This window comes from Ranitomeya variabilis, chromosome 6, assembly GCF_051348905.1.
Source record: "Ranitomeya variabilis isolate aRanVar5 chromosome 6, aRanVar5.hap1, whole genome shotgun sequence".
Classification (NCBI taxonomy): domain Eukaryota; kingdom Metazoa; phylum Chordata; class Amphibia; order Anura; family Dendrobatidae; genus Ranitomeya; species Ranitomeya variabilis.
This window is the reverse complement of record NC_135237.1, coordinates 383,084,361-383,103,708: the sequence shown is the minus strand read 5'-3', so window position 1 is coordinate 383,103,708 and position 19,348 is coordinate 383,084,361. Positions and strand designations below refer to the sequence as shown.

Sequence of the window (19,348 nt, the reverse complement as noted above, 5' to 3'; positions counted from 1 at the left end):
ACTGGGGGTCATGACATGTTCTTGGATGTATTGAAATGAACTTTACGTTATGTGGTTTATGATGTTTAATAAACCAAACAGACTGATTTATATGAGGAAACCGTGCCTGAGTGCTTGAATCCCGTGCCAAGTGACTGTCCCCCAAGACACGTAGTAAGCGAAACGTTACATCATGCACAATTATTACAATACAATCTCTATTTGTCTCCTATCATCGTGCAGGTTGAAGGTGCAAGACGGGACCTCCACTCTGGCGGTTTTGGAGGAACAGTACATGAAGCTATGAGTGATTTAGTATATTTACTTGGTAATGTACAAAGACTTTGCTTTAACAACGATTTTACAACTCAGTCCTTGGCCTTCTTTCTGCAAACTTACACAGACAGCTAATGGCAATTCTCACATTTCTATGTGTATGAACAGATTAGAGGGATTGTATGGGGTAAAACAGCTGGCAATTCACTAAAAAGGACATCAAATCCAAGCACAAAAGGCAGCCATTACAATACCTGGTCACAGTAGATGTACACTGCAGAATGCAGCAGGCTCCCATGATAAAAGGGGTTGATGTTGTTATACAGATATTAGTAATGCCCACGCTAGATCAGGTGGGTTGCCAGCACTATGTGAGTGCAGCCCACAAGAACAAACATCCTATTCTCCCCAACAGCACTACTGGCCCTGGCTGCATCCTGAAAAGATGAAAAATATGAGGTATTAGTTAATATTTTGGCTAAAATATGGAGGCTTGCTACTCACTTCAATGGGTGCAACAGTTGGTCAAAATGTGAGAAACCTTCTATTTTGGCTGTTTAACTCCTTCACAACATATGACGTACATTTAAGTAATATGTTGTCTCCCTGCCTTTGATGCGGGCTCACACGCTGAGCCTGCCTCTTTTCCAGCACATGACAGCTGATTTAATCAGTCATCATGTCCCTTTATCAGCCAAAAAGCAGAGCTTGCGTCCGTTAACTTGTTAAATCCCGCTGTGAATCTCTGACAGAGTGACTTGACACACTACCTGAAGGTACATGTTATTCCACGCTCCCATCAGCGCGCCAGTGACATGATTGTGGGGCACCGATGGGTTGTCATGACAGCCGGGGGTCTGCAGGTCTCATAGTTGCCATACTGATCCTCCTGAGGATCATAGGAGATAATGATTTTAGCTATACATAGAAGAGATGGTGCACTGTTATGTGTAGCACAAGCGATCAGATGATTGCAGCTGCAAGTCCCCTAAGGCAGAGGTCCCCAACCTTTTTTGCACCAGGGACCGGCTTTAAGCAAGACCAGTTTTCCATGGCCCGGTGGGGGTGGGGCAGGGGCGGGGCTTTGGTCATATGGCCCCTCCCCCTCCAACTCGCAGCTAGCAGGAGGGGAAGGAGCGCTGGACACACATGACCTGCTTGTCCCTGCTCCTGCCTGAGCAGCGCTGTATGGGGAGGATGCTGGCGGGACCTCGGTTTACAGCGCTGCTAAGTAGCAGCATTGTACATTGAGCGTCAGTGTATACAAGCGCTGCTGCTTAGCAGCGCTACACACTGAACACCGGTACCGGGAGCCGCGTCACTGAAGCCAGTCTGCTGCCCCAGCAAGCCCCACATAACATGTTATGCCGGGGGCGTGCCAGTGAGGAGAGCCTGCCGCCCCACCCCGTCAGGAACACACCACGCTGTGCAGTAGGGCCGCGTCACTAAGACCCGCCCCGTGACCCGCCCCATGCTGTGCTGTGGATGTGGAGGGCTGCGTCACTAAGACCCGCCCGACGCCCCACCCCGTCCTGCATAATGTTCTCTGCCGGGAGCTGCGAGTTGTCACGGCTACGGCAGAAAACATTATAAATCCACACAGTCTGTCAGCGGCGCCGCGGACCGGCTGAAAAACCCCAACGGCCCGGTCCTGGTCCGCGGACCGGCGGTTGGGGACCTCTGCCCTAAGGGGACTATTAAATACAGTGAAAAGTAAAAAAAAAAGTAATAAAAATATTTAAAAAAAGACAGCCCCCACAAAAGTTCAAATCACCCCACTTTTGCCCCATTGAAAAAAATAAAATAAAAAACACACATATTTAGTTCTGCTGTGTTTGTAAAATTCTGATCCATCAAATTACAAAATAAATTAATCCGATCTGTAAACAGTGCAGTGGAAAAAAATTAAAACCGCCAGAATTACGTTTTCTTGGCCTCTGCAATAAGGCAATAAAATGCAATCTGTGGAGATCAAAACGTTGTATCTGTCCCAAAATGATATCAGTAAAAACGTCAGCTCTGGGCGCAAAAGATAAGCTCCCACCCAACCCCGGAAAATGTTTTCTTACAAATTTCCAAATTGTTTTTAACCACTTAAATAAAAAATAAAAAAAAGTATACATGTTTGGTATCTGTGTATTTTACTGATCTGGAGAATCATACTGCCAGACAAGATTTACCATAAGGTGACTTATAGTGAACATGGTAAATGAAAGAATCCAATGTGGATTTTTTTTTACCGTTTTCCAGTACACTATGTGGTAGAATGAATGGTGTCATTCAAAAGTAAGTACAAATAATCCCACAAAAAACAAGCCCTCCTAAGGCTATATTGATGGAAATATAGAAAAAAGTTATGGATCTTGGAAGAAGGGGAGGAAAAAACAAAAATGAGAAAAAAAAGGAAAATGGCCAGCAGGTGAAGGGGTTAATGGATAAAACACCACCCCAGCAATAAAAACTTCTGGCATTTCATTTCATGACAGGACAGAAGTCTTTTTTTATTAGGTACCTTTTAAATAAACAGCCTAAAAGAATAAATAATATACAAAATATTGGTAGCCCCATGATAGAAAAACCAATAAAGATAAAAATATAAAACAGCACCTAAATTGCAAAAAAATCCAAATTTGTATGATGCCTCATCATAACAAAAATAAAAGTGACAGCTACCAGGCTATGAGTGCGGAATTTAGGTATTTTTGATTAATTAATGTAGGTCAGAACATTTATTGATCTTTTATTTCAAAATAATTGACCTGAAGAATCATGCTGCCAGGTCATTTTTACCGCACAATGAACACCCAAAAAATACAAATCTAAAAAAGAAATGGAGGCATTATGTGTTTCTTCCTATTTTACCAAACTTGGATTTTTTTAAACGTGAATGATGTTTTTCAAAACTATATCTACTACTACTAATAACACAGGTCAACAAAAAAAAATTTTTTTTCTGGTGTCCAAAATATTTTAATGAATTTGGGGTATTTTTGGGGTGCTGATTCTGAATATGCCATCAGTTTTGCCAGATTGGCTCAAGTTTTTGAGATTTTTGGTATCTTATTTATAGCACTTGTTGGTAAATGCGACGCATCATCTCATTAATTTCTTTGGATTAGTACTTGAACTGAGCAGTTCTCAATATAGTTTTGTGTTAATTAGTGTTCTAAAAGTTTGTTCATAGCTTGATTTTTGCACTAACTTTATGTTGTTGTCTGTTTTCCAGTGAAAAGCATGAACTCATCAAGAAGAAGTTGTCTTAACGATCCAGACTCATTCTGCTACATTTGTGGTGAATACACACTGCCAAAACATAGAAGAAACATAACAGACTTCGTAAAAAAAGTGTATTTTGCCTATTTTGGGGTTATGCTTGGGGACCAAGACAAGTTTTGGGCACCACACATAGTGTGCAAAGCATGTATCAAATTATTACGAAAATGGAGCAAAGGACAAAGAAAAAGCTTCAAATTTGGTGTTCCAATAGTGTGGAGAGAGCCAAAAAATCATCATGATGACTGTTATTTCTGTGCAGTGCAAGTGCAAGGATTCAATAAGCATAAGAAACGAAAATGGGAGTAACATGGAATCTGCAAGAAGGCCTGTCCCTCATTGTGAAGATGTGCCTGTACCTGTGTTTACCATAAATAACAGTCATCATGATGATTTTTTGGCTCTCTCCACACCATTGGAACACCAAATTTGAAGCTTTTTCTTTGTCCTTTGCTCCATTTTCGTAATAATTCGATACATGCTTTGCACACTATGTGTGGTGCCCAAAACTTGTCTTGGTCCCCAAGCATAACCCCAAAATAGGCAAAATACACTTTTTTTACGAAGTCTGTTATGTTTCTTCTATGTTTTGGCAGTGTGTATTCACCACAAATGTAACAGAATGAGTCTGGATCGTTAAGACAACTTCTTCTTGATGAGTTCATGCTTTTCACTGGAAAACAGACAACAACATAAAGTTAGTGCAAAAATCAAGCTATGAACAAACTTTTAGAACACTAATTAACACAAAACTATATTGAGAACTGCTCAGTTCAAGTACTAATCCAAAGAAATTAATGAGATGATGCGTCGCATTTACCAACAAGTGCTATAAATAAGATACCAAAAATCTCAAAAACTTGAGCCAATCTGGCAAAACTGATGACATGTTCAGAATCAGCACCCCAAAAATACCCTAAATTCGATGAAATATCTTTGGCACCAAAAATGCTGTTGACCAGTGTAATCTTTATTTATATAGCGCCATCATATTCCGCAGCATTTTACGATTCAGGCTCTCAAAAAGCAAGTCTCTATATTGTGCTTGGAAGAAGGGTAGGGGAAAAAACCATGCAAATGCTAAAATTCGACCACCAGTTAGGAAGGGGTTAATTATTTTAACAATCGATATAGGTATGGCACGATCAAATTTGTCCTTGCCTTTTTCTAGGTGTGCTGGCCGATGTGAATGGCAAAATCCTGATTCCAGGTATTTATGACGATGTTTTACCCGTTACCGAAAAAGAAAAGGAATTATACAAAGATCTTGTATTTGATTTGAAAGATCTGAAAAGAGACACAGGAGTAAATACATTTTTACACAGCACAAAGGTAAGAAAGTGGCATTTCTAGATCTTAATTAATATACAGTTTATCAAGAGGAAAAAAGCTAATTACATGCAAATAAACAAGTTGCAAAATGTAGTAAGAATATGTGGCATAAAAATTACATTTTTTATATTATAAATTTACATTAAAAGGGTTGTCAAGTCAACTGACCACTGCAGCTAGTCACAGGCAGCAGTGGTCCAGTGGCAGGGAAGGAAACAGTGATGTTATCACTCGCAGTGATGGTGCAAACCATGGAGTGGCCTGTGTTGGATCCACAATGCAAATTTAATAATTCCTCTTTTTCAGGAAGATTTACTGATGTACAGATGGCGGTTTCCTTCTCTGTCAATCCATGGCATTGAAGGAGCTTTTTCTGGATCTGGAACTAAAACTGTTATACCTGCAAAGGTTATTGGGAAGTTCTCAATTCGTCAAGTTCCTAAAATGAACCCATCTCTTGTTGAGAAACAGGTATGTTTATAATATAATATTTATCAAATTACATTCATTATGTGCCATATCTATATTATCAAAAGATAGATACTAGGGATTCCCTCAGAGTGTGATAAAAATTGCTGCTGTAACATATTTCAAGCTACAACCCATTCTAGTCACGTGTCAGGAATAATTGCCACGTGAGCAAACATCGCGAGACATGTATCTCAACTGTCAGAGGAGCAGCACCTTGACCTGATCTACCCCTGATCTACTCACTCAGCCATAAAGCAGGGTTGTAGAAAAAGAAGACAAAAAAGACAGGTCCTCGGCGAAGTGAGCAGAATAAGCTATTTTTCTCTGGCCTCGGTCCTTCGAGTTCAATTAGTCTTTATGCGCTGTTGTATGGCTAACTGAGAAGAACGGGTTTACATATGAGCACTGAGAGAGAGCACTACTTACCTGCAGATATAGTGGTGATCTGCACGTAAATAGCGTTTAAATCATGTCTGTCAGGAGCAGCGGCTACAGGGAGAAAATAGAGTTATATTCTACCTGCAGCCACCTGCTTCCAGTCACACAGTAAGGGAGCTGTAATCACTCCCCAGTAGTGTGTGTGTGCAGAGCAGACTGTCAATAAATGTACAGGGGAGTGATTACTGTGCACTCACTATGTAGAGAATGGTGACTAATAGTTTTTGGCACCGCCCTGATGACTGGAGGTGAGTGCCTACAGGGAGAATATAATTTCATTTTCTCCCTATAACCGCTACTTCAGAAGGCCAAAGACATCCTGATAGGGAATTTAGACTGAGAGCAACAATGGGGATAATGATGACATTGTCTGTACAGCGCTGTGGCAATTAATGACGCTATATGTTGTGATTTTGCTTTTTGCTCCCTCTAGTGGTCATTAGTGATTTGACTCTGGAGCGTCTGTCTTTTCCTATATCCTCACCTGGGCCGTTAGTTCAGGGGAGTTGCTATATAAGCTCCCTGGACCTTCAGTTCAATGCCTGGCATCGTTGAAATCAGAGCTAATCTGTTGTGCTCTTGTCCTCTGATCCTGGTTCCTGTTTTTCAAGCAAAGTCTGCTTCTTTGCTTTTGTTTTGTTTGGTATTTTTGTCCAGCTTGTTCCTATCTGTATCCTGACCTTTGCTGGAAGCTCTAGGGGGCTGGTGTTCTCCCCCCGGACCGTTAGACGGTTCGGGGGTTCTTGAATCTCCAGCGTGGATTTTTATAGGGTTTTTGTTGACCAGATAAGTTATCTTGCTTTATTCTGCTATTAGTAAGCTGGCCTCTCTTTGCTGAACCTGGTTCATTTCTGTGTTTGTCATTTCCTCTTACCTCACCGTTATTATTTGTGGGGGGCTTGTATCTTGCTTTGGGGTCCCTTTCTCTGGAGGCAAGAGAGGTCTTTGTTTTCTTCTCCTAGGGGTAGTTAGATTCTCCGGCTGGCGCGAGTCATCTAGCGATCACCGTAGGCATGATCCCCGGCTACTTCTAGTGTTGGCGTTAGGAGTAGCTATTTGGTCAACCCAGTTACCACAGCCCTATGAGCTGGATTTTTGTATCTTGCAGACTTACACGTTCCTCTGAGACCCTGTCCACTGGGGTCATAACAGTATGCCAGGCCAGTATTAAATGTTTAATGCATTGCAGAAGTGGGATTATAAGAAAGAAAATTTTGAGGTTTTTTTTTCCCTCTCTTATTTTTTTTTTTTCTTTTCCCCTTTACCTCAGAGTGGCTTAAGCTTGCTGCAGACATGAATGTCCAGACCTTGATTACAAGTGTGGACCAGCTTGCCGCTCGTGTGCAGGGTATACAAGATTATGTTACCAGAAATCCTAGGTCTGAACCCAAGATTCCGATTCCTGAACTGTTTTCAGGAGACCGATTTAAGTTTAGGAATTTCAGGAATAATTGTAAATTATTTTTGTCCCTGAAACCTTGTTCGTCTGGAGACTCTGCTCAACAAGTAAAAATTGTTATTTCATTCTTACGGGGTGACCCTCAGGATTGGGCTTTTTCGTTGGCGCCAGGAGATCCGGCATTGGCTGATATTGATGCGTTTTTTCTGGCGCTCGGTTTACTTTATGAGGAACCCAATCTTGAGATTCAGGCAGAGAAAGCCTTGCTGGCTATGTCTCAGGGCCAGGACGAGGCAGAGGTGTATTGCCAAAAATTTCGGAAATGGTCCGTGCTGACACATTGGAACGAGTGTGCACTGGCCGCTAATTTTAGAAATGGCCTTTCTGAGGCCATTAAGAATGTTATGGTGGGTTTTCCCATTCCCACAGGTCTGAATGATACCATGTCCCTGGCTATTCAAATTGACCGGCGGTTGCGGGAGCGCAAAACCGCAAATTCCCTCATGTTGTTGTCTGAACAGACACCTGATGTGATGCAATGTGATAGAAAAACCGCAAATTCCCTCATGGTGTTGTCTGAACGGACACCTGATTTGATGCAATGTGATAGAATCCTGACTAGAAATGAGAGGAAAATTCATAGACGCCGGAATGGCTTGTGCTACTACTGTGGTGATTCTACACATGTTATCTCAGCATGCTCTAAACGTATATCTAAGGTTGTTAGTCCTGTCACCGTTGGTAATTTGCATCCTAAGTTTATTCTGTCTGTAACTTTGATTTGCTCACTGTCATCTTATCCTGTCATGGCGTTTGTAGATTCAGGTGCTGCCCTGAGTCTTATGGATCTCTCATTTGCTAAGCGCTGTGGTTTTATTCTTGAACCATTAGAAAATCCTATCCCTCTTAGGGGTATTGATGCTACGCCATTGGCAGAAAATAAGCCGCAGTATTGGACACAGGTTACCATGTGCATGACTCCTGAACACCGCGAGGTGATACGTTTTCTCGTTCTACATAAAATGCATGATTTGGTTGTTTTGGGGCTGCCATGGTTACAGACCCATAATCCAGTCCTTGACTGGAAGGCTATGTCAGTGTCTAGTTGGGGCTGTCGTGGTATTCATGAGGATTCCCTGCCTGTGTCTATTGCTTCTTCTACGCCTTCGGAAGTTCCGGAGTACTTGTCTGATTATCAGGATGTCTTTAGCGAGTCCAGGTCCAGTGCATTGCCTCCTCATAGGGAATGTGACTGTGCAATAGATTTGATTCCAGGCAGTAAGTTTCCTAAGGGAAGACTGTTTAATCTGTCGATACCTGAACATACCGCTATGCGTTCATATATCAGGGAGTCTCTGGAGAAAGGACACATCCGTCCGTCTTCTTCCCCTCTTGGTGCGGGATTCTTTTTTGTGGCTAAAAAGGACGGATCTTTGAGGCCTTGTATTGACTATCGGCTTTTAAATAAGATCACTGTCAAATTTCAGTATCCTTTGCCGCTGTTGTCTGACTTGTTTGCCCGGATTAAAGGTGCCAAGTGGTTTACCAAGATAGACCTTCGTGGTGCGTACAACCTTGTGCGCATTAAGCAAGGGGATGAATGGAAAACCGCATTCAATACGCCCGAAGGTCATTTTGAGTACTTGGTGATGCCTTTTGGGCTCTCTAATGCCCCTTCAGTTTTTCAGTCCTTTATGCATGACATTTTCCGGAACTATCTGGATAAATTTCTGATCGTTTATCTGGATGATATTCTGTTTTTTTCTGATAATTGGGACTCGCATGTGGAGCAGGTCAGGATGGTCTTTAAAATTTTGCGTGAAAATTCTTTGTTTGTCAAGGGCTCAAAGTGTCTTTTTGGTGTACAGAAGGTTCCCTTTTTGGGGTTCATTTTTTCCCCTTCTGCTGTGGAGATGGACCCAGTCAAGGTCCGAGCGATTCTTGATTGGACTCAGCCCTCGTCAGTTAAGAGTCTTCAGAAGTTCTTGGGTTTCGCTAACTTCTACCGTCGTTTTATCGCTAACTTTTCTAGCATTGTGAAACCTTTGACGGATATGACCAAGAAGGGCTCCGATGTGGTTAATTGGGCTCCTGCTGCCGTGGAGGCTTTCCAGGAGTTGAAACGTCGGTTTACTTCGGCGCCTGTTTTGTGCCAGCCTGATGTCTCGCTTCCCTTTCAAGTTGAGGTGGATGCTTCAGAGATTGGAGCAGGGGCCGTTTTGTCGCAGAGAGGCCCTGGTTGCTCTGTTATGAGACCTTGCGCCTTTTTCTCTAGGAAGTTTTCGCCTGCGGAGCGAAATTATGATGTGGGCAATCGGGAGTTGTTGGCCATGAAATGGGCATTTGAGGAGTGGCGTCATTGGCTCGAGGGTGCTAAGCATCGTGTGGTGGTCTTGACTGATCACAAAAATCTGATGTATCTCGAGTCTGCTAAACGCCTGAATCCTAGACAGGCCCGCTGGTCATTGTTTTTCTCCCGTTTTGACTTTGTTGTCTCGTATTTACCAGGTTCAAAGAATGTGAAGGCCGATGCTCTTTCCAGGAGCTTTGTGCCTGATGCTCCTGGAGTCGCTGAACCTGTTGGTATTCTTAAGGATGGTATTATCTTGTCAGCTATTTCTCCAGATCTGCGACGTGTGTTGCAGAGATTTCAGGCTGATAGGCCTGATTCTTGTCCACCTGACAGACTGTTTGTGCCTGATAAGTGGACCAGCAGAGTCATTTCCGAGGTTCATTCCTCGGTGTTGGCAGGTCACCCAGGAATTTTTGGCACCAGAGATCTGGTGGCCAGATCCTTTTGGTGGCCTTCCTTGTCTAGGGATGTGCGGTCATTTGTACAGTCCTGTGGGACTTGTGCTCGAGCTAAGCCTTGCTGTTCTCGTGCCAGCGGGTTGCTCTTGCCCTTGCCTGTCCCTAAGAGACCTTGGACACATATCTCCATGGATTTCATTTCTGATCTTCCGGTGTCTCAGGGCATGTCTGTTATCTGGGTGATATGTGATCGCTTCTCCAAGATGGTCCATTTGGTTCCTTTGCCTAAACTGCCTTCCTCTTCCGATCTGGTTCCTGTGTTTTTCCAGAACGTGGTTCGGTTGCACGGCATCCCTGAGAATATTGTGTCAGACAGAGGATCCCAGTTCGTTTCCAGATTCTGGCGATCCTTTTGTAGTAGGATGGGCATTGACTTGTCGTTTTCGTCTGCTTTCCATCCTCAGACTAATGGACAGACGGAGCGAACTAATCAGACTTTGGAGGCTTATTTGAGGTGTTTTGTCTCTGCTGATCAGGACGATTGGGTGACCTTCTTGCCGTTAGCTGAGTTTGCCCTTAATAATCGGGCTAGTTCCGCCACCTTGGTTTCGCCGTTTTTCTGCAACTCTGGTTTCCACCCTCGTTTTTCTTCGGGTCATGTGGAACCTTCTGACTGCCCTGGGGTGGATTCTGTGGTGGATAGGTTGCAGCGGATCTGGAATCTTGTGGTGGACAACTTGAAGTTGTCACAGGAGAGGGCTCAGCGCTTTGCCAACCGCCGCCGCGGTGTGGGTCCCCGACTACGTGTTGGGGATTTGGTGTGGCTTTCTTCCCGCTTTGTTCCTATGAAGGTTTCCTCTCCCAAATTTAAACCTCGTTTTATTGGTCCTTACAAGATATTGGAAATTCTTAATCCTGTGTCCTTTCGCCTGGATCTTCCTGTGTCGTTTGCTATCCACAACGTGTTTCATAGGTCCTTGTTGCGGCGGTACGTTGTGCCTGTGGTTCCTTCTGCTGAGCCTCCTGCTCCGGTGTTGGTTGAGGGCGAGTTGGAGTACGTGGTGGAGAAGATCTTGGATTCTCGTCTCTCCAGGCGGAGGCTTCAGTACCTGGTCAGGTGGAAGGGCTATGGTCAGGAAGATAATTCCTGGGTGGTCGCCTCTGATGTTCCTGCGGCCGATTTAGTTCGTGCCTTTCACGCCGCTCATCCTGATCGCCCTGGTGGTCGTGGTGAGGGTTCGGTGACCCCTCACTAAGGGGGGGGTACTGTTGTGATTTTGCTTTTTGCTCCCTCTAGTGGTCATTAGTGATTTGACTCTGGAGCGTCTGTCTTTTCCTATATCCTCACCTGGGCCGTTAGTTCAGGGGCGTTGCTATATAAGCTCCCTGGACCTTCAGTTCAATGCCTGGCATCGTTGAAATCAGAGCTAATCTGTTGTGCTCTTGTCCTCTGATCCTGGTTCCTGTTTTTCAAGCTAAGTCTGCTTCTTTGCTTTTTGCTTTTGTTTTGTTTGGTATTTTTGTCCAGCTTGTTCCTATCTGTATCCTGACCTTTGCTGGAAGCTCTAGGGGGCTGGTGTTCTCCCCCCGGACCGTTAGACGGTTCGGGGGTTCTTGAATCTCCAGCGTGGATTTTTATAGGGTTTTTGTTGACCAGATAAGTTATCTTGCTTTATTCTGCTATTAGTAAGCTGGCCTCTCTTTGCTGAACCTGGTTCATTTCTGTGTTTGTCATTTCCTCTTACCTCACCGTTATTATTTGTGGGGGGCTTGTATCTTGCTTTGGGGTCCCTTTCTCTGGAGGCAAGAGAGGTCTTTGTTTTCTTCTCCTAGGGATAGTTAGATTCTCCGGCTGGCGCGAGTCATCTAGCGATCACCGTAGGCATGATCCCCGGCTACTTCTAGTGTTGGCGTTAGGAGTAGCTATTTGGTCAACCCAGTTACCACAGCCCTATGAGCTGGATTTTTGTATCTTGCAGACTTACACGTTCCTCTGAGACCCTGTCCACTGGGGTCATAACAGCTATAGTAGTGAGTATAATAAAGTACATAAGCCTGCCAGACATAATTTAAATGTGATTTACCCGCAGAACACCACAATATCTGATTCTCTTAGAATATATAATTACTTATAGATATATAGGTGATGAACTAGAAAAGTTTGGGTAAAAAATGATCTAATACTTTATAGCACTACAAGTAGGATCCAGTCCAAATTTCTACAAATGAAAGTGATCTCTGACAAACTGCCATTCACAATGTAATATTTGTACCAATTTACCAGGTATCTGAGTACCTGGAAACCAAATTTGCAGAGCGGAAGAGCCCTAACAAAATGAAGGTTACCATGGTCATAGGTGCACAGCCCTGGTTAGCAAATATGAATGAACCCCAATATCAGGCTGCTCGGAATGCAGTGAAAAGAGGTAATATAAAAAAATGTAAAGGTGTTCATTATAATAGAATTAATAGAATGTAAAGCAACATACATATTGTTAATTATCTACTATATAATTGTCTAAGGGTCACTTCCGTCTTTCTGTCTGTCTGTCTGTCCTTCTGTCTGTCACGGATATTCATTGGTCGCGGCCTCTGTCTGCCATGGAATCCAAGTCGCTGATTGGTCGTGGCAAAACGCCCACGACCAATCAGCAACGCGCACAGTCCGGAAGAAAATGGCCGCTCCTTACTTCCCGCACTCACTGCCCGGCGCCCGGATACACCCCTCCGGTCACCGCTCACACAGGGTTAATGCCGGCGGTAACGGATCGGGTTATGCCGCGGGTAACGCACTCCGTTACCGCTATTAACCCTGTGTGACCAAGTTTTTTACTATTGACGCAGCCTATGCAGCGTCAATAGTAAAAACATCTAATGTTAAAAAATAATAAAAAAATAAAAAATGATTATATACTCACTTATGCCGCCTTTCCCGCTCCTCGCGATGCAAGCGGCACGTTCCGGTGGCAAGGATGGTCTGGTAGAAGGACCTGCCATGATGTCACGGTCATGAGACCGCGACATCATCACAAGTCCTGCGCGCCTGCGCGGAAAGGACCTGCCGTGACGTCACGGTCATGTGACCGCTACACGGTCATGTGACCGCGACGTCATCACAGGTCATGCGCGACAAGGACCTGCCGTGACGTCACGGTCACCTGACCGCGACATCATCACACCCTGGGACCGGAAGCTGCCACCTGCACCCCACACAGGCGACAGAGCTACAACCCGCCTGCGGAAGGTGAGTATATGTTTATTTTTTATTTTTTTAACCTGTGTCATACGTGGCTGGGCAATATACTACGTAGCTGGGCAATATACTACTTGGGCTGTGCAATATACTACATGGCTCTGTGCTGTATACTACGTCACTGGGCAATATACTACGTCACTTGGCAATATACTACGTCACTGGGCAATATACTATGTAACTGGGCAATATACTACATAACTGGGAAATATACTACGTGGCTGGGCAATATACTACGTCACTGGGCAATATACTACGTCACTGGGCAATATACACTACGTAACTGGGCAATATACTATGTGGCTCTGTGCTGTATACTACGTCACTCACTGGGCAATATACAATGTTACTGGGCAATATACTTATGTCACTGGGCAATATACTACATAACTGGGCAATATACTACGTGGCTGGGCAATATACTACATCACTGGGCAATATACTACGTCACTGGGCAATATACTACGTGGCTGGGCAATTTACTACATCACTGGGCAATATACTACGTCACTGGGCAATATACTATGAGGCTGGGCAATATACTACGTGGCTGGGCAATATACTACGTCACTGGGCAATTTACAATGTAACTGGGCAATATACTACATAACTGGGCAATATACTACGTGGCTGGGCAATATACTACATGGCTGGGCAATATACTACGTGGACATACATATTCTAGAATACCCGATGCGTTAGAATCGGGCCACCATCTAGTACTTAATAATTATAAAGTAGTACATTGTGTAAGGCAGTGACCAGTGTCATATGTCAGGGTCGCTATGTATCCCCCAGGATGTGCTTAGAAGCATATTAGATCCGCTGGAGTGCCCTGTGCTCACAGCAGGTTTGCCTGTGAGACACAAGGAAGAATAAAAGTGAGTGTGAACTGGGTCAAGTTATTTGACCCAGAAATTATTCAGGAAAACCCGGTATGGGCTTTTATTTTTGAAACGGACTGCAGGAAGGTAGTGGGGCCGGTCCGTTTCCTCCAGCCCAGATCTTATAGTGGCCCATGGCCATAGAATCTGGAGGAAAGAAAAAAAAACCCTGCAAGAGAGCTTGGGTGTGTCAGTGTTGGTCTGGGAGTCAGACCTAGCAGGAGGCTTATGAGGAGCTCTTTCCGTGTGGAGCAACACGGGCCAGGCAGAGCCTAAAAAGCTTGACATCCCAGCGTACATGGTGGTGTAATACATTCACGGCAACAGATTGTGGACTGTCTTTAGGGTACCGTCTCACAGTGGCACTTTGGTCGCGTTTGGTGACGTTCCAGCGATATACATACGATCTCGCTGTGTCTGACACACTACTGCGATCAGAGACCCCGCTGAGAATCGTACGTCGTAGCAGATCGTTTGAAACTTTATTTCGTCGCTGGATCACCCGCTGTCATCGCTGGATCGGTGTGTGTGACACCGATTCAGCGATGTGTTCACTTGTAACCAGGGTAAATATCGGGTTACTAAGTGCAGGGCCGCGCTTAGTAACCCGATGTTTACCCTGGTTACCATTGTAAATGTAAAAAAAAAACAAAAAAACACTACATACTTACATTCCGGTGTCTGCCACGTCCCTCGCCATCAGCTTCCCGCACTGACTGTGAGCGCCGGCCGTAAAGTAAAAGCAGTGCACAGCGGTGACGTCACCGCTGTGCTGTGCTTTACGGCTGGCACTGTGCGGGAAGCCGCCGGCGAGGGACGTGGCAGACACCGGAATGTAAGTATGTACTGTTTTGTTTTTTTACATTTACAATGGTAACCAGGGTAAACATCGGGTTACTAAGCGCGGCCCTGCGCTTAGTAACCCGATGTTTACCCTGGTTACCCGGGGACTTCGGCATCGTTGGTCGCTGGAGAGCTGTCTGTGTGACAGCTCCCCAGCGACCACACAAGACTTACCAACGATCACGGCCAGGTCGTATCGCTGGTCGTGATCGTTGGTAAATCGTTTAGTGTAACGGTACCCTTACTTTTCCCGGCTGCATACCGAAGGACGTGTTTGCTTATTTTCCGGTTTGTGTGTATGCTATGAAATAAACAAGACTTATTTTGAACTTTATATGGGTCACTGCCTACTCACTGCACAGCAAGGACATCGCTGCATCACAATTGATACATAAGATAAAAATGTTATAGACATAGTAGAGGTATTTATGCTCTAATAATATACAGCTCTGACAAAAATTAAGAGACCACCACATCTAAACCCTGTCATGGGCAGCACAATCTCCAGACCTGAACCCCATTGAAAACCTCTGGAATGTAATCAAGAGGATGAAGGATAGTCACAAGCCATCAAAGAAGAACTGCTTAAACTTTTGCACCAGAAGCAGTGTGAAAGACTGGTGGAAAGCAAGCCAAGATGCATGAAAGCAAAATCATGGTTATTCCACAATATATTGATTTCTAAACTCTTCCTAAGTTAAAACATTAGTATTGTTGTTTCTAAATGATTATGAACTTGTTTTCTTTGCATTATTTGAGGTCTGAAAGCACTGGGGTTTTTTTTTTTTTTTGACCATTTCACCTTTTCAGAAAAAAAATGCAAAATTTATTGCTTGGAAATTCGGAGACATGTTGTCAGTAGTTTATAGAATAAATGAACAATTTACATTGTACTCAAAAATATACCTGTAAAGAGAAAAATCAGAGAAACTGAACATTTTGCAGTGGTCTCTTAATTTTGCCAGAGCTGTAGACTCTGTGTTTATCCAGGAGCGCTACTCTGGAGAAAATACTATAAGCTATATCAATGCTGCAACCCTTTTATTCCCAGAAATGGCAGAGTTATATAACATACCCTAGCAATACACCATTATTTAGCCTTAAGAGTTGAATATAAGCAATATTCACTTTTAAACTGTATGACAGTGACATTATAATGCTTCTTGGGGCAATCCCTTTAACGACTGTAACGATCATAGCTGCAGCGCACTAGTGTAATCACATTTCACACTGCTGAACGCTTAAAGTTCTGTTCAATTTTTGTAATCTGTCCGCTAGTGTTCAACGTTGATGCGGACATGATCCGGGCAGGAGGCACCATTCCAATAGCAAAACATTTTGAGGACGTTTTAGGAAAAAGTGTCATGTTACTTGGCGTTGGGGGACCAGATGATGCTCCTCATGGCCAGAATGAGAAGATAAGCCTGTAAGTTTTGGGATTTTATACATGTTAAAGTGATGTTTTTTTTTAAAAAGCATGATATGAAGTGTCTTATAAGCGATTTCTTCACATGTACGGTATTGTTCAAAAATGTTAGGTAGATGTGGAAAAAATGCTGCAAAGTATGAATGCTTTCAAAAATAAAAGTGTAACTGGTTTATTTAGCAATTAACAAAGTGCAAAGCGAATGAACAAAACAATAGATCAAAATTACATCTATATTTGGTATGGCCTGGAAGTGATGATATGACACATGACCCCTGTGCCCAATCAGCGCTTGCATCACTGTCTCCTCCTTCGGAGGTATACTTAATCAAATTTGGAGTCAATCAGATGCCTCTCTGATTTCATTGTATGTTGGAAAAGTATTGGCATGTATTTGTCAGCAATGAGGGCATGACTAATCCTGACCATATGCCAAACTTCATTTGCTGAAATATCCCAAACTTGCAAGAAACCTCCACCATTCTTTACTGTTGATTGCAGACACTGATTCTTCTACAGCTCTCCAGCCTTCAGTGCCTTCTGTTAAAGCCAAATATTGCACACTTTGACTCATCAGTCCAGAGCGCCTGCTGATATTTTTCTGCACCCCATTTCCCATGGTTATGTAGTTGAATCTCTCTCTTGGTCTTGTTTCTTGTTGAAAGTATGGCTTTTTGGCAACAATTTTTACATGAAGACCACTACTGGCTAGTAGACTACTTCTAAGCATCCACCTCCAATAAGTTTACATGGCCAAAAATGATGCACGACAAAGCACATGGTGACTCCATCTGCACCATTCTAGTCAATGACCCCATCGGCGCATATGGCCTCATCGCATTTTGCTTGGGGTTCAGACGTAAGCCTTGATGGGGCCACTAAACATAGCAGCAACGGCTGTGTGAAAGGGCTTTAACTGTGTTTTAAGCATGGGTTTTTCCAAATCTATCAGTGATTGCATAAGAGTACATACAACAATATCTGTCAAAGAAAGCTATCATTCACTGAAAAGACTGCACATTGGACCAAAAATCCGAGAAAGATCAGAGGTCTAACCCCTTTAGGACCAAGCCACTTTGTAGGTTAATGACCAGGCCTTAACTTTTAAATCTGACCACTGTCACTTTATGCTGTTATAACTCTGGAACGCTTCAACGGATCGCACTGATTCTGAGAGTGTTTTGCGTGACATATTGTACTTCACGTTAGTGGTAAAATTTCTTCGATGTGACTTGCGTTTATTTATGAAAAAAACAGAAACATGGTAAAAAGATTTCATACTTTGCAATTTTCAAACTTTTAATTTGTATGCCCTTAAATCAGAGAGATATGTCACACAAAATACTCTATAAATAACAATTCCCATATGTCTACTTTACATCAGCATGATTTTGGAAACAAAATTTTCTTTTGTTAGGGAGTTATAAGGGTTAAAATTTGACCAGCGATTTCTCATTTTTTCAATAAAATTTACAAAACCATTTTTTTAGGGACCACCTCACAATTGAAGTCACTTTGAGGAGTCAATATGACAGAAAATACCCCAAAGTGACACCATTCTAAAAACTGCACCCCTCAAGATGCTCAAAAGCACATTCAAGAAGTTTATTAACCCTTCAGGCGCTTGACAAGAATTGTGGAATGTGGAAGGAAAAAATGAACATTTAACTTTTATTCACAAAAATTTTATTCGGACACAATTTTTTTTTATTTTTTCAGTGGTATCAGGAAAAAATGAACCACAATGTTTGTTTGTGCAATTTCTCCTGAGTACACCCATACCCCATGTGTGGAGGAAGACCATTTTTTATGCGCATGGCAGGGCTTGGAAGGGAAGGAGCGCATTTGTGGTTTTGAACGTAAAATTGGATGGAATCGAGAGCAGACGCCATGTCGTGTTTGGAGAGCCCCTGATGTACCTAAACAGTGGAAACTTCCCATAAGTGACCCCAAGTTCTACTGAATCACTTTTCACAAAACTATAGATCACACTGCCACGTTCCTCCTGCTCTATACCATGGTGTCTGCAGATTAGACTACATTTTTCTGATCTGTTAATTAAATTGTATAACACATATTTTTCTTTTTAGGTACAACTACATTGAAGGAACAAAATTGTACGGATCTTTTCTGCAAGAACTTTCATCGGTCTAATTCTGCTTTGCTGTTAAAAATATAATATACATTGCTTTTTTCTTGCTACATGATCCATATGTGCTATATTAGCAATTGCATACAAATACAGATTTCTAATAAAAAGAACAGAAATTCTTCGTAGTTATTCACACTGTTCAGCATCACAACAAAGAGAACACGTAAAATATTATCAAGCGATAAAAGCCTGTAATTAATATAGCCATCATACATGAGCATCTGCCTTGGCACAAAGGAGTTTTCTTCAACATTCCGGCTTCTATTACATTAATGCTTATAGACTTAATTTTCAGTGCATCAAGGCAACAATCTGGCAATGTAATAATAGGAAATATTTTAGGTGCACATGATGAGAAAGATCTATGACTACAGAATCATCAAAGTTCCTTCCGATGAGTGTTTCATTGACTTTCGCCATTAATACTAAGGACAATGGCACTGCTCTGTAACCTCTCATGCAGGGTGTAGGTTGTATATGGATTTACATTCAATTCACTGAACTAATATGTGAATCCTTGTGTTACAAAATAATAAATATATTTTTTGCTTTTAGCATATTAAACTGTATCATGCAATTATTTATAATATGACCAGGAAATTCACCACTACATTTAGCCCCCGTTATCACATAGAGGAAACATTTTTTTCTGCAGTGCTTTCTTTTCTGCAGAAAATCTATTGTGTTTAATAGTTCAAGAAAAGTGTATAAGATTTAATGGAAACACGAGGCACCTATGCATTTAATGAGGTGCATTTCAGAGAAGATCAACTTTAAAGATCCATAATCGATGACTAGATGGTTTTTCCCAATGTTGCTAGAGGAGAACGACAGGTCTCTTCCTATCACTTACATTGGGAGAGACCTTTCA

General features: G+C 42.8%; 1 protein-coding gene across 1 annotated transcript in view; it reads left to right on the top strand.

The window, feature by feature from the left end:
* The window catches only part of LOC143782548 (cytosolic non-specific dipeptidase-like), a 49,192-nt gene extending 30,151 nt beyond the window's left edge, over nt 1-19,041 (top strand). The window contains exons 8-13 of the mRNA XM_077270086.1: nt 223-307; nt 4,700-4,860; nt 5,167-5,331; nt 12,204-12,345; nt 16,178-16,325; nt 18,416-19,041. Of these exons, the coding sequence (XP_077126201.1) occupies nt 223-307; nt 4,700-4,860; nt 5,167-5,331; nt 12,204-12,345; nt 16,178-16,325; nt 18,416-18,479 (765 nt within the window). The 3' untranslated portion in view covers nt 18,480-19,041. The remainder of the gene's footprint in view (nt 1-222; nt 308-4,699; nt 4,861-5,166; nt 5,332-12,203; nt 12,346-16,177; nt 16,326-18,415) is intronic.
* Nucleotides 19,042-19,348: the final 307 nt, after the last annotated feature.